Source organism: Phacochoerus africanus, chromosome 15 (genome assembly GCF_016906955.1).
Source record: "Phacochoerus africanus isolate WHEZ1 chromosome 15, ROS_Pafr_v1, whole genome shotgun sequence".
Taxonomy (NCBI): domain Eukaryota; kingdom Metazoa; phylum Chordata; class Mammalia; order Artiodactyla; family Suidae; genus Phacochoerus; species Phacochoerus africanus.
This window is the reverse complement of record NC_062558.1, coordinates 41,516,508-41,532,256: the sequence shown is the minus strand read 5'-3', so window position 1 is coordinate 41,532,256 and position 15,749 is coordinate 41,516,508. Positions and strand designations below refer to the sequence as shown.

The 15,749-nt window shown below is 52.7% G+C and overlaps 1 protein-coding gene across 14 annotated transcripts in view; it reads left to right on the top strand.

The window, feature by feature from the left end:
• The window catches only part of UBE3B (ubiquitin protein ligase E3B), a 59,759-nt gene extending 55,387 nt beyond the window's left edge, over positions 1–4,372 (top strand). For all 14 annotated transcript variants that reach the window (XM_047761788.1, XM_047761783.1, XM_047761790.1 and 11 more), the window contains 2 exons: positions 1,278–1,370; positions 2,162–4,372. In XM_047761788.1, the coding sequence (XP_047617744.1) occupies positions 1,278–1,370; positions 2,162–2,353 (285 nt within the window). In that variant the 3' untranslated portion in view covers positions 2,354–4,372. The remainder of the gene's footprint in view (positions 1–1,277; positions 1,371–2,161) is intronic.
• The last annotated feature ends 11,377 nt before the right edge of the window (positions 4,373–15,749 follow it).

Genomic DNA, 15,749 nt, shown 5'->3' with positions numbered 1-15,749 from the left:
GCCACAGCAACACGGGATCCGAGCCGCATCTGCAAACTACGCCACAGCTCACGGCAATGCCTGATCCTTAACCCACTGAGCAAGGCCAGGGATCGAACCCACAACCTCATGGTTCCTAGTCGGATTCGTTTCCACTGCCCCACAACGGGAACTCCTATCTTTGGGTTTCTTGTCACCACACCCGCAGGTCCTCATCCTGTACCTGCCCTTTTCTTCAGCTACAGATAGAACTGTTGTATAGGAGCGCGCATGACTGTACTTTCTCTAAATGTAATGACAGCAGGGCCCCTCAGTGCCCCCTGCCCCATTGTCCTACTTCCCCTGGGGGGCGGCCACCCCCCTCCCTGGACCAGCACTGGCAGGTGGGCGGCTGGCAGCAGGCCTCAGCAGCCTGACCTGGGGGGATGCAGACTCCCCGTCCTTAGAATAGGTAGAATAGGTCGAATGACACGGTGCCTGGGGAGAGATTAGATGAGGTTGGTTCACGGAGGACCTGTGCAGTGTAGAAATGTTTCTAAATGGGATCTGCAGCCACGGTTTTTCTGGTGGAACATAGAGTGTATTAGGAAAGTAATATATCTTGTTAGTACTTTTGTAGAAACAGTTTTTTAAAGCATGACATAAACTTTCTAGATGGTCTCAGGAATCTCACTACCATTTATAACATTGTTTAAATGGTAATATTTATTTTGAGACCCAAACACTCAGCTTGCCATGGAATTTTGAAGCACAGCCCATGTTGCAAGGGGCAGGTTCCCGGGTCCCCTAGAGAAGGGGGAGCACTGGGGCTAATGTTGAACTAAAGAAAGCGAGGGGTTTCTCAGGACTTCCCTGTGCGATTTTATCACTTGGATTTTCTGGTGAGTCAGCTGTCTGTCTGGGCAGGAGCTAGTGGTTTGGGGAAATGACGCAGGTGCCGCTGGCTGCCCACAGGCCCAACTAGGGGTTGTCTGGTACCTTGGTCTGCCCCTCAGCCTCACTGGCTGCCACAGCCTGGTCTTTGTCAGCCTGCTGAGGACATTGAGTTGCCCGAGGGGCCCAGAGCCAGGCTCACAGAGACTGCCGGGTGCTCAGGGAGGGCACTGCATGGCTGAAGAGCCAGATGTGGAGTGAGTACTTGGGGTAGCAGTGTCAGCTGCACTCGGGGTCCCTGCGCCCAGCTCCGGCCTCTCGCTGCCCCACCGGCCCATGCCTCTCACCCCCAGCCCTCTCACTGAGTCATCTCCCTAAGGGCGGGCACCAGTCAGCCCTGTCCCTGCCTCTGCTTTGTGTTGCAGTTTGTGACCAGCTGCTCCAGGCCCCCGCTCCTGGGCTTCGCCTACCTCAAGCCTCCCTTCTCCATCCGCTGTGTCGAAGTGTCCGATGATCAGGTACCACTGCCAGGGAGGGGTTGTCTGCTATGCCTGCTGGGTGGGGTGCGCACCCCACTGTGTGCCCAAGTGGGCACCCAGAGAGGTGGGCTGCTCTGCGACCTCACCTCTCCTGGAGTCCCTTGCTCATTACTCCCCTCAGGGGAGAATACGTGGGGGGCGTTTTTCTAGCTGCTGATTCAGCAGGGGTTCCAGGGCTTCGAGGAATTTGTGGGTGAGCTGAGGACGTGGCTTCAGAATTGGACAAGCACAGGCCCAGCATCCACTCCTCCACCTGCCATGGTGCATGCCTGGGCAGGTGGCCTTATTTCCTCCTCTGTAAGGAAGGGCGGCCCCAGGGGTCACCATGTCCTGTGTCCATGAGCCTGACCCTAGTGGGTGCTCAGGTGGTGGCTGTTGTAAGTTTCTTGCCCCATGAAAACCCAGTGGCCTTTGAGTATAGCGGCCTTCCTCAAAGCCGGTCCCTCCTCCTAGGTGACAGATGATCCTCAACCCCTGACTCAAGGGAGCTGCCCCTGGCCGCAGCACCGGCAAGGTCAGGGAGGAAATGTTAGGCTGCATGCAGAAATGTTTGCTCCTGAAATATGTTTACAGTGTTCCAGCTCTTTGCAGATGGGCTCACTGATAACTAGCAGTTAACCAGAAGGCCTGGGTCCCAGTGCCGCTTAGTGCAGGCCTCCCGTGCGGGACCCGAGGAGCCAGGCTTTCTTCTCTGCACCCGCCCCCAGACCAGCTGGCCTGGCCCCTTCCTGGGCACCCCCCCAACCCGAGGCTGTGGGGTCTGCTTGCAGGACACTGGGGACACCCTGGGCAGCGTCCTCCGCGGCTTCTTCACCATCCGCAAGCGGGAGCCGGGCGGCCGCCTGCCCACTTCCTCCACCTGCTTCAACCTGCTGAAGCTGCCCAACTACAGCAAGAAGAGCGTCCTCCGGGAGAAGCTGCGCTATGCCATCAGCATGAACACGGGCTTCGAGCTCTCCTAGCTCCTGCCTCAGCTCGCCGCCTGCCCTCACAGACTCCCGGCTGCCAGGGACCCTTGCCTGGGAGGTGACATTTCCCCTGGGAGTGAGATGGACATGCCAGGGGGTGGCAGCCCCCAGACCCTCTCTACAGCCATGAGACTCCCCTGTGGCCTCAAGAACTTTGTGGATGCATATGATGACGCTCCACAGCCTTCCCCGAGTGACACTAGCGGGAAGGGGGTGTTGAGAATAAACCTCCAGATTCCGCCAGCCTTGGTCCTTCTTTCCTGCCCTCCAGTGGCCTGAAGCCCAGGCCTGTGGTAACAGCAGGGCTTCTCTTTTTGATAGTTTGATCTTTTTGTGAGTGTTTTTGTTCTTAACTTTCTGAGTGAGCTGTGCATGAACAAGTCCCAGGAACTCCAAGATTCCAGAGTGGTTTTCAGGACTTGGGCCCGAGGGCAAGCAGCCAACCAAGCGTGAGATGCTCTCCTTCCATTTCTGAAAACTCTTTACTCAGGTAAGGCCTCGCCAAGCCTCTCTGCACCCTCCGTCCCGGCCACCGCAGCCTCTCTCCAGACGGCCAGGTCCACCTGTCCCCACCGCGGCTGAGGCACCTGCTGGGGGCCATGGAGCACGGGAAGTTCGGGGCGCTGCTCCCACCGCAGAGCCACACATTCCACGTGGCAGTGGTCCCCCCGTCCCCTCAGCTGCCCAAGTCCTCGGCACAGGCTGCCAGTGAGCCTCCACCATCTTGGGCACTCACGTTGGCATCCTGGGCTTGGGAGAAAAACCCTGTTGGCCCTTAAGGGCAGCTCCATTTCCAGAAGGCCCTGGCCGTTACTCAAAGCCAGTCGATTCCCGAGGCTGCACGTGCTCACAGCAGCTTTCCCCTGCTTGTTGGCTGCGCTTGCTGTCTAGGAAGGAACAAACACCAGCGGAAGGAACCTGTCCCGCCTGGGCAGTGGCTTTACTCCGTAGATTGTAAAAGTCCCCAGAACCCTGAGTTTTGCTTCCCGCCCCTCCTCAGAACCAGGAACCCTTTGCACTGACAGAGGCTCATGGGCCCTCTGGGTTGGGTTTTTAGTTTTTTTACTTCATTTTCTCTTCCAACCCATTGTGCTCTTCGGCCACCATTCTTCACCTTTATCACGAGAACTGTACTCTAAACCCAGGGAATTGAGGCAGAGGCCATGTTAGTGGTCTGTGTTGACAGCCGTCCACCCTCACCCACCTCATCACACTCTGGTGCGTCCCCACTACCCAGATTGAAGCCAGACCAGAGGCCAGGAGTGCCCGATCGATCCCTCCTCTGCCCTGTGGAGCCAGCAGAGGGCTCGCAGCTCTCTTCCTGGCAGCAGAACCCCTTCCAGAAAGGACCGTCATGTTGGCGGCATAGCAGGCAGGCCCTGTTTCCATGGCGTCCGGCAGAGGGTTTTGGCCAGGTGCTGGCATCCTGCCCAGGCCCAAGCCAGTGATGTTAGAGCCCCAGGCTTCTAGAAAACAGTGTGTGCTTCACCTTGATGGAAAAATGGCCAGGAATTTAAAGACAGACAGGTCTTATAATTGTTATTTAAGATAGTTGGTAACCTCTGATTCTGTGGACTTGCCACTATCTGTAAACAGTCGATTCCTCTGAAAATGTCTTCTGAACACGTGTGTCATGCACTGGGCAGGGTGGTATGTTTATGCTGGTGCCCAGATGATTGTCAGCGTGCACAGAGAGGTTGGATCTCATCATGATTGTTATTCCCTAAGAATCAGTGAGTGTGGGATCGCAGAGAGCGTGGCTTCTAAGCACCACCAACAACTTTGCGCTTTTGATGGGGAGGGGTAGTTTTTACCTTCACTGAACTTCTCTTCAACAGCTGGAAGATTGCACTGTCGAAAACACTGAATCTGTACTTTTCTAGCTGGTGTTCATGGACACCACGGTGGCTCTTGATGGCTTTAAAAAGTTGTGGGGACGCATTGTTTGTTTTCATAGATAACTTATGGATTAAAACGTGATCAAAGGCTTTATTAAATTTGTACTTCAGCACACAGTGGCCGTGTTCTTTTTATGTCAAGAAGGAGCACTTTCTGACCAAGTGCCTGGAGAGCTCACAATGGGGCGTCTGGGGCCTGAGGCTCTCACAGTGGGAAGAGGATGCGGAGAATAATGCAGCAGATGGCCGAGGCTCACTGCTTCACCAGGGTCAGCGGTGGTTCATAGTTTGTCATATGATGTTTGTCACCTTTCAGGTAAAGCTAAAGCCCCTTTAAGCACCCTCCACGTGCCCTGTCCTGTCTGCACTTCCCAGGGGTAGCCATCACCCAGGATCACACCTTTTCCATGATAATGTATGTAAAAAGGCGATAGGTGTTTCTGAAAATAATCCGGATAATTCAAAAGTGTTTGAAGTCGGATTTTACAGCTCTCTTCCCTTACTGAAGATCGTATTTGCAGGATGCCCCAGTCATGTCTCTTTCTGTTACTCAAGCCCCAGTTTACACTCAGCAGAAAACCCATCTCAACCCTGCCAGTTTTTCCAGCTCCCCCGTCGGTGGCCTTGGCCCTCAGCCACAGCAACTGAAGTCCCCTGTGAGTTCTCGCTGCCTCCCCTGGCCCAGGGGGCGCCTGAGGATCTGAGCGTCAGGAAAGAAGTCTCAAGGCCTGACAGGCTCTCTTCCAACCGTTGGGCGCCCCGGCTCCCAAGAGGACTTTGTGCATGCTGGGCTCCCTCCCGAAGAGCGTCTGTGTCCTGCAAAGAGAAAAATACTGCAGTCTCCCAAACCCAGTAGGGTCTCCAGTGGGAAACACACCCCATAAAAAACCAAAGCCTCAATCTGTGATATTTTGGCTTTTAATTACATGTTAGCACTGCAAAGAGAAAGCTTATCTTCATAATGTGGACAAATAAGTGGATTTTTAAAAATTCTTATTTAAAAGGAGGACAATTTTAATACACTGACAGAATTTGCCAGTGTCTAAGAATATTTAGGTGGAACACAATTTGAGAAACACCAGTGGTTTGTTGTTTTTTCTATTTCTTTGTTTTTTGCTTTTTAGGGGCACACCCACAGTATATGGAAGTTCCCAGGCTAGGGGTCGAATCAGAGCTGCAGCCGCAGGCCTACACCACAGCCACAGCAATGTGGGATCTGAGCCACGTCTATGACCTACACCACAGCTCACAGCAACACCAGATCTTTAACCCACTGAGCAAGGCCAGGAATGGAACCCACAACGTCATGGTTCCTAGTCGGGTTCATTTCCATTGTGCCACAGAGGGAACTCCCACCAGTGTTTCTGAAGGCAGCGAAGCCAGGGACCTAGGTTTATGCTGCTGATTTAGCAGAACTCATGCTGCTCACCAGGTGAGAGGGTGGGGACAGGCAGTTTATCTCGAGGCCTGGCTAATGCATAGAACCAGGCCTCCCTTAGACCAAAGTTTTATTTCCTGGAAACTTTTTAAATTGCGACGAGCAGCTGAAGAGCTGTGGAAGGCGGTTTATTTGGTGCACTTTTCTAAGAAATGGAGACAGATGTGCAAAGCGGGCCCTTTACTTCCTCTGCATGTGTTTTCCTGGGGGTCCTGGTGCTCCCACGGGGACACGGGAATCAAGTGACCTGGGCTGTGCTCCCAGGGCCAATCAGACTCAGATCTTAGTTCTCATCCTGCATCACCTCACTTACCACTTTACGAAAACCAGGCTGCCCACCAACCTGTTGATCAGGCTTTGGCCAAGCTTCCGGAGTAGCTTCTGGTCACAGCAGAAAGACAAGAAATGACACAGAGAAGGGCTCTCCGATCTCTGTGGGACTAGCTTGGGATGGGAAAGGTATGCTCCACCTCTGTACTTACTGTGGAGAAGGACATGAGCAAAGAACTCTTGAGTTGCGCAGCCCCAGGGCACCTCAATGTGGCCCCAGCACGCACATGCACGCATATGTGCACACACAGTTACACTGAGTAACACTGAGAAGAGGCTGCACTGAGGCCCGGACGGGATCCATGGTTCTCTCCAGCCTTTCGAGCGTGAGGTCAGAATGAAACAGCCTCATCATTATAATCATCGAAATGGTTAACATTTGTTGCCAGCACACACTTAATAGATCATAGCTGACTCCCAAGTCCAGCTGAGCATTTACAGCTCTAAACCGAGAGTGCCAGAGAGAGCAAGGGATTTGGGGCATCTGGACCTGGGTTCTTGTCCCAGGGCCCCTTGTTCTCTGGGGCTTCCAGTAACCAAGGAGAGCAGGACGCACCAGGCCACGGAGGAGGAGGGGGATCGGCAGCTTCTCCCGAATTGTCATTCTCCACCAACATCAGAGGACACCCGAGGAGCTCCTGCTGGGCTCCGACTCAGCCCCAGGACCATGCATGGCTCCTGCCCCAGGCCAGCCGAACTCCAAGCTTCCACGCGCACTCAGACCAGGCATCCTCCCAACTCGGGACTCGAAGCTGCTTCAGGGTTTTCTCAGCCACTGGATGTTTCTGAACCATAAGGAGGCTCAAAGGCTTGGCAGGACTGGGGTGGGCCTGTCAGTTTACAGACTCCACCAAGAAGCCAGACTGCAGGAATCTACTCGGTGACGACAGAGGAAATTCTGCCAACCTGGCCCCAGAGGAGCCCACAGAGGAAGCCAAACCAGAGCTCCCCCAGCCCCCCCACACACAAGGGTCCCCAGAGACGCTCCCCTGATTGGTATGTGGTGCTCCTGCAGATCTGGCGGGGAGATCACCGCACACCACATTCAGGGAAGCAGGGTTAAAGTGTCATCCTCCAAGGCCCAGCATTCAGGCGGATAGACTCAGACCCTGAACCTGGCTTGGATCAGCTGAGTGACCCTGGGTAAGTTTCCAACTCCCTGAACCTCCTTTCCTCACCTGTAAAATCACCCGGTAGTAGTAGGGTCTGTCCTGAGTACCTCATGAACAGCTCAGGGCCATCGTGGTAGAAACGTGGGTGGTGGAGCCAGACAGACGTGGGAGCCTTGGCAAATCTGCGAGCCTCACTCTCCTTAGCAAAGACAAGGGCGTAACGAGTCATACCTTAAAGAGTATCTCTATGGTAACAAGTAGTGCAGGAGGGTCTCAGGAGAGGGGTCACCTGTGGTTAGGCACAAGGGGGCTGGAAAGAATGTGTTCTTTTATTTTCACTTGGAAAGAGGGCTTCCCCTTTAAGGATGAGAAGGGAGGTATTTGGGGCAGAAGTAGCAGTCAGACCGAAGGTGTGGAGGGGGCGGATGGTGGGAATTAGAACACATGTGTCACCAAGGACAGGAGTGGGGTGGTTGTGCCCTAAATGGTAATGGCGGTAGCAGCTGTCCCCTGGGTCTTCGCCAGAGCCCAGCCCTGTGCTCAGCCCTCTGTGAGTGGTCACAATCCACCCAGGGACCCTGGGCATCAGGAGTGAAACTGGTCCATTCTGCAGAGACGACACAGGTTCAGAGAGGTGGATTTGCTTGCCCAAGGCCACACAGTTAGAAAGCACCAGAAGTGAGATTCAGCCCTGCGTCTGTGTGACTACGGAGGTCCCACTTCCCCCTCCACTAGCACTGCCACAACAGGTAAGGATTTGCGCTGGGTAGCCGTGTGGCTGGGGGGCCAGAAGTCGCTGGGTGCAGAGAGACCTAGGGGGCTGCAGGAGAGGGGCCTCCAGGGGGAGCCTGAAGTTGGAGGCAGAGAGGTGGGTCGGGGGACACAGTGACACTTGGTGCTCTTGACTGTTTTGCCTGCCCTGGGCACCTGTCCCAGATGTCAGGCTCCACGATCCTTTTCCCCCACACTGACTCCCTACCCTGCTCGAGTCCCACCCAGGGACACTGTCCAGGGACAAGAGTGTCCCCATGTGGGACAGTGCAGGGCCATGTGAACTGTGCAAGCTGCCTAAACAGTTTGGTCACCACTGAAGATGGTGCCAGAGGAGCCTGGCAGCTGGCAGATGTAGCAGCCGGGAGCTGGCTCAGGAAGCCAGACTGCCAGGGAGTTCAGGCTGGCATCCATTCATCCAACAGGGAGACACACAGGACCTACCATGCTCCAGGCTGGGCTGGGTGCTGGGGGTGCAGCAGGAAGACCGGACACCACCCTGTGCCGCAGAGCTGGCTTCGGGGTGGGGAGGAGAGAACTAGTTCAGGGAGGAGCTATAATGAGCCTGTTTGGTGATCCTTTAGCTCAGTGCTGCGATGCTAGGATGCCCATTTCATAGCTGAGAAACTAGGTGAGGAGGTGGACAGCCCCTGATCTGAGGCCCCAGAGACAGTTAACAGCAGAGCTAAGGTTCAAACCCTGGTCTGCAACACTCTAGAGCCCTACGTGCTTTGAGCAGGTAGAGGGGGGTGGGAGAGGCTTCTAGGATAGGAGGCCAAGCTCGAAGGAAGCCCCGGGGGCTGTTCTATCCCTTACCCAGTCCCTGCTGTGTCTGCCACTCTGCCCTGTCCTGCCTACCCTTGAAGGAGCTGCAGGAAACCGACAAAACTCTGCCCACATGGCAATTAAGACCTTGCAGCATTTCTAAGGACTTGCTGAGGACCCAAGAGCTCTTGACTCCCAGAGTCCTGGCAAATCAGGGGAGGTGACAGTCAGGCTGTAGCACCAGTCCCCAGCTAATGAACCAAAAGGCAGGATTGGATTGGTGAGTATGCCTGATAAAGGGGTGCCCTGCCCTGCAGTACTGTCACTGTCCCACCCCTCCCCCTGCAGAAGTTCCCCACATGGCAGGAGGCTGGAGTTTCCCTTCCTTAGCTCATCACTCCCATCCCGGCAGCCACGGCAGAGACCCAGGTGGAGCAAGGTCATTGCCTCCTCCAGCAGTGGCTCCTTCCTGCCTCTGGGAACATGCCCCATTCAGGGCTGAAGTATCTTTTTCATGAAGGCCTTGTCCTCCAGCCCCCCAAACATCTTATTGATGACAGTGAACTTGTCACTGCTTCCATAGCAATGGCTGGAGTTCCTCGGCCTTCCCTCTCAGTTTGCTGTAACAGTGGTCCTGGCTGGTCCCAGCAGGTGCTCACACATGAAGCTAGAGGTTGGAAACTGCCCACCTCCAGCCACTATCAGGGGAAGGCTCTATCACTGGAGTCCCTGAGCTGCAAGCAACAGAGGCCAGTTCTGCTGCACTAGAGAGAAAAGAAGTGTTCTGGCGGATGTTGATGGGAGGAGGACCAGGCCTGAAGCAGACCTGGAGCCGGGGTGGTTCAGGGCCCTGGGTAGCAGAGGCTGCCTCTGCGTCTCCTCAGGACTCTGAGCAGGAAGGACTCAGCTCCAACCAGGAACCTCCTCATCTAGATCACGCAGGGGTCTTCAGGGAAACTCAGAAAAACCAGGGAGAGACAGCGGATGAAGGAGACAGGGAGACAGGGAGAGGCAAAGCACAGATGTCGCTTTTTCACCTACACCTTCGCTAAGCAATTTAGTGACCCCAGGCACCTGCTATGGGCCACGCACTGTTCTAGGCACTGGGAGACAGTCTACTGTGGGAGAGTGAGACACTATAAACAGGAAACCAATACCATCATTTCTGATGTGTAGAAAATAAGACAAACAAGGACCTTCATGGAGATTGTATCCCCACGAAGTAACCCCAAAGGAAATTGAGGCATGGCTAATCAAGAGAAGAGGGAATCGATGGCAGGTCACTAAACATAGCAAAATCCCCTGGAGGATTCCTGCTATTTTCAGGGCTGCTAAAGTCTGCTCTGGCCCCCAGGGCAGTGGGAAGGATTCAGGTACTAGAACTGGACAGATAGGAATTCAGATATAGTCATGGCTACTTCCTTACCATGACCTGGGGCAGGTCAGCTACCCTCACCAATCCTGCAAAATGGGGACGATAATTTTTCCTCTGTAGAGTTGCCGTAAAGTCAGGTGAGGTCACATGTGCAGTGCCTGACGTGTACTGAGTGCTCAAGTCACTTCCCATACAAATACATGGTCACATCCTGGGTGCCTCTCAGTGTGTGTGTGTGCACGCGCGCTCCTGCACACACACCTGGAAGGCGCCCAAGTGAGCTCCTTGAAGTTAGGGGCTGTGCCTGCTGGATGCTCTGGTGTATTTCATTCCAGCTTTAGCTTCATCATTTCTCCATCCTTAAAGAGGTTTATTAAGACACCTGATTGTAGAACTACTTCCCTGAACCCTCCCACAAAGCCCCCAACATGAGCCCAGATCCTCTAAGTCCTGACACCCTGTTCCTGAAACACCCCATGGTTCCTGTGTTGTGCACTCTTGTTGAAACCAGACAGTCATCTGACTTTGCCCAACTACAGGTGGGTTCTTAGTGGTCTTTGGCTGGAGGGCACTGTAAATCAGACTCCCCAAAATGTCCCTCTGAACAAAATATTTGCCTCAACTAAATGCAGCACCACAGGGAGGGGAGCTGGACCTGGTACCCAGCAAAACAGGAAACAGCACTAGAGGGAACTGAGAGAAAAAGCAGCCCAAGGAAAGGGCTTCTAGAACTATAGCCCCTGTCCCAGGAGACTAGCTGCCGTTAGGAGGAGGGATAGATGATCCAGGATCCAGGCAGAGCTTGGAGGTGGGTTGGGAGTGGGAGGAGTCATGCCATTTCTCACTGGCTTTAATCTTAAATTTGCATGTTTTAATGTGGAATGTAATTAGAGATTCTGAACTATGGTGGTGAGCTCGTCAGGGCTGATTAATCAGTTAGTCAGATTTATAAGTATTTGGTTGAGATCTGTGACTCTGATGTGTTATCTCAAAGCCCCGAGAAATCTCTGTCTTGTTGGTTTGCTCTACTGGGAACTTTGGAGACCCCTTGGGCAACTTGAATAACCCATACCTACCTCTGAGGTCCCTATCCTTTTGAAACCTGTGATGGCTTTGGTCCAGGAATTTAGAAATGTCAAATACACACTATTTATTCCACTACCTCTGTAGGAAGCTGTGGCAGGCATTACTAATGGATTACCAAACTCCTTCCTGCTGAATCTGGATCCCACTTCAGGCTCCTTACTGCAGCCCTCCAAACAGCCACTACCAATCAGTTGGAATCAGCATTCTTGCCCATCCCTAGGATAAGCCCTTTCCTTGTCTGAACAGAACAGAGTTGGGAAAGGGAACTGGATTCTGATAAAAAAAGGCCTGGATTGAGTGCTGGTTTTTCCACTTGCTGACTGTGGTACATAGGATTCATTACCTGATGGGGCACCAGTTTGTCCAGGTAAAGTTAAGATGTTAATGTAGGATGAAAATCCACATAATTAAATGTGAAACTCCATTGTCTTCTCTGAAATTCTGTACAAGTTAAAGATGCAGCAACCAACAGAGGAGAAAGAAGGATATCAGCATTCTCAGCATCCCATGAAAAGCTGGCGTGATTACCCGCCGGGGGCACCTCAGCAGAGCCGGGATCATTTTTCTTCCCTCTGCTGTTGCCCTGGAATGGAAGCCAAGCGTCCACATCCAGGCTTCACAGGAACTGCACTCCAGACAGCCAGCTGTCTCTGACAGAATGAATGCAGGGCACTTTCTCCAGGTTTCTAGACCTTGGAGGGGCCCTGTGGCTTTGGCTACTGGTGGGTGCCTCCCTTTGAGTTGTTCTCTTGGATCCAAACATCCCAAGGGAAGTAGATGACTTATTATAGGTAGGAAAGCAGTTGTCAGTTTCTTTACACTTTTTCAATCATGTTTATTATATAAGAATCCAACCCAAATTCATTGTAAAAAAAAAAAAATCAGAAAATCCAGCCAAACAAAACTGAAAGTTAAAACCATCCAACAATCCTACGATTCAGAAATAAGAATTATTAACATAGGGAACCAATCCTTGCATTTTTTTTCCTATGGTATATTTACACATGTATATTTCTCTTAAAATATTTGGGTCATTCTATAGCTACCATTTTGTCACTTGGGTTTTTTCCACTTAATAGATTGTGAACACTTTTCCATAGAAATAAAGATAGGCACCATCATTTTTGTAGCTTTATGATATTTCTTATAGTCCCTTATTGTTAAATATTTCTTCTTTAATAATTAGCTCCCTATTGTTGGACATTGGTTTCCAATTTTTCTCTGTAATGAGCAGCATGCAATGCAAAAAAAAAACAACAACAACAAAAAAAAACACCTATGACTCCACTGCTGTATTTATTTCCTTCAGAGAAATTCTCAGACATGGAATTGTTGGGCCACAAGGACCCATCTTTCCAGGACTTTGATAGGCTTTGCCAAATTGCCCTCCTGGAAGGTCGTACCTCACTCCCATCCCCCCACAGGGGAGAGTCAGCATTTCTCTCTCCCCGCTGAGCGCTGCAGGTGGGGATCCACAGGCTCAGAATTCTCTCCAGCTGCCAATCTGAGGTTGGACCCCTGAGGGCCAAAGGCATCAAGCTCATCCCCTCCCTCTCCCCACCCCAATGCCTGAGAGCACCCAGTGCCAGGCAGGGCCAGGGTCCCGATGCACCTGATAGCCACCAGCAGACCCTGAAACCCTCCCCTTCCACATAGGCACCTGGCTGTCTCTCCTCGAGGCCGGCCGCCCACACCTCGTGCCGGGACAGCGAGCTTCTGAGTTATCGGCAATCTTATTTCCCTCTACAGCTCCTACGGAGTTAACAGATGTATGCACGTCTGAGGCAGTCATGCGGCAAGAGACTTTGGGGCCAATCCTTCCCGTTTTGACAGTGTGTAATCGAGGTGAAGCCATAAATTTTATAAACAAGAATAAACGACCCTCAGCAACATATGTCTGCTCGACCCTTCCAAGGTGATCGTCAATAAAGGCACCTGCTCACTGGGGAGGGGGGTGGGCAGTGCAGATGGCCGGAGGTGGGGGGGGGGTCTGTGCCTTCTGGTGGGAGGAGGGCCCCCAGGTCCTGGGTCAGCTGGACACCTCTCTGCCATTTATGCAATCCCTGCCCCTGGCTGCCTTTTCCCCCTGCACCCTGAGCTGGCCTCTTCCTCAGAGACGGGTCTTGTAGTGGGGGCCTCCAGGGTTTATGATCCCCTCTTCTCTGCAGTCACATGCTCTGTCCGAAGAGGGCCCCTCGCAGGAATCTGAAGACCAGGCTTCTCATCCCAGCTCTGCTGCTGCCCAAGGGGAATCCTTGGGTGTTGATCCCTTTCAGCTGACGGTTCTGTGACCTGGTCACCCTCCCTTTCACTTTGGCCTGGTTCTCCTGGAGCCATGACCCCCTGGGCTGACCAGGCCCAGCCCCCGCTGGAGGCCCTATCGCCTGCAGGCTCAGGTATCTAAACAAACCAGAGGCGCTGCTCATTGGTCCTCTGTGCTTCACCTGGGCCTGAGCTATAGAAAATGTTTTGAAAAAGGGTAAAACTTGATTCAACAAGAGCTACTTTTGGGAGTTCCCTGTATGGCTCAGTGGGTTAAGAACCGAGTAGTGTCCATGAGGATGCGGATTCAACCCCTGACCTCGCTCAGGTTAAGGATCCAGTGTTGACATGAGCTGTGGTTTAGGTCACAGACACGGCTCAGATCCTGCGTTGCTGTGGCTGTGGCGTAGGTGAGCAGCTGCAGCTCCTATTTGACCCCTAGCCTGGAAACTTCCACATGCCCCGCATATGGCCCTAAGAAGAAAAAAAAAAAGGTTTTTGAATCTGTAGAGTGGAAGAGCACCAGGACACCCCCAGAGTTCCTGAGTGTCCCCTAACCTTCCAAATTCTGTGTCCCCAACCAGCCGGCCTCCTGCCTCTGCTTGCACCCAAGCACTGTCTTCCATGAGGAACTCCCAGAGAAGAAAGGTGACAAGCCAAGGCAATGAACCCAGCACTTTGGCTCAGCTGCGAAGGCCTCGGTCAGTCTTCTCCCTAAACAAGGTATGACCAGCCCGGACCCAGGATTGCCAGCAAGATGCCTGGGCCCGGCCTGAAGGGGTCGTTGAGCCCCAAAGCCTCTCAGGCACTGAGTTATGCATCATTCATGTGGAATTTATTATACAAAGGATTTTATTCAATTAAACTTGAAATATATCTGGATTCTTAAAGGTTCAGTAGTGATAACTGGGACAGAGGGACCATAAAACTGGATGGGTTGTTGGAGTAAGGTGTTGAAGGGAGGAGGGGGAGATGAGGGTGACATTGCTGCTGACAGGGGATCCGGAACCAGGGACGTTTGTCATCGGGATGTGTTACAAGTTCGGGCTGTGAAAATTACTCGGTGAAAAATGCACATTAGCAATAGCCATGAAATATCAGTTAAGGGAAACTAGGTTGAGAAATGACACGGCAGAATCTATTAGTGCTCGACATTGTTCTCGGGGGCCCAGGTCTGATTACAATGACTATCAAGTAGTGGTGGGGGAGGGGCCCTGGGCTGGGAGTCGCAAGACAACACCCAGGGCCCAACATCTTGGTGCCGGCTCCCCGGCACAAGTTGGTTCCTGAGTCTCAGTTCCTCCCCTGCAACTAGTATAGTGAGGGCGCCTCCCTCGGGATTGCTGTGAGGTTCCAACAAGGTGATGTCCAGGGAGCCCCAGGCCCTGGCACACATCAAGCCTTTGGACAATGCCACCTGGTTGTTATAGGTCGGGTGGGTTCTCACTTTGGGAATATCCAACCAGCCCTGGCCATAGCACTGAATATGCTCCACCCAACTGGAGCAATTTCTTGGGTGCAAAATGTATGGACATGCCCATAAATCCAGGAAGCGAGAAAAACAATAGTTTGATGCAATATTATAAAAAATCAAAACTATGCAAAAAAAACCTATGTTTGACAAAGTAGCACAACTATAAATAAAAACAGCCTGCTGTTTCTCTCCTGACCTGCATTACTATGTGGTGGGGACAATCATTTATGAGGGTTGACAGTGGCTGCAGTCGGGCTCTATATACAGTCATGTGTTTTGATTGTGGCGCCTTCATTAACTCTTTCCACTGGGTTTGAAGAGGTTTTGATGTTTCGGGGGGGACACATTTTTCCTTTTGCTTCTGCTCCCACGTGGCTGTATAATGCATGGCAGAGGCGTGAATGTTTCAAACTAGCCCATCCCCAAGGGTCCCCAAACAGGCCTCCTCAGTTCTTCCCAGGCCAGCAGCGCAGGACACGCCTGCACCTGCCTTTTGCCAGGGAGGCCGCAGTGTGCAGAGGCTTGATGAGGGATTTAAGTTCCCAGACCAGGGATTGAAGCAGAGTTGCAGTGGTGAAAGCATCGAATTCCAACCACTAGCCCACCAGGGAACTCCATGCATCTGCATGTTTCTCAGGTGGGATATTTGTTGGTGGAAGGGACGATGTAGAGGGGACAGCGCCTGGGAACCCAGGGTTACCATCTGGCCTGTGCCAGCCCCTCCCAGTGAGGGCTGGTGGGCATGGGATTTGGCAACAGGCAGAAGGCCTTGTTTCAAAGATCATCTGTAAGGACAGTGTACCTACTTCTAGAGCATCTCCTGTCCTCTTAGGATGTTCTACCACATGAGGAGCATGGCACTGCTGTTTTATTACCCAT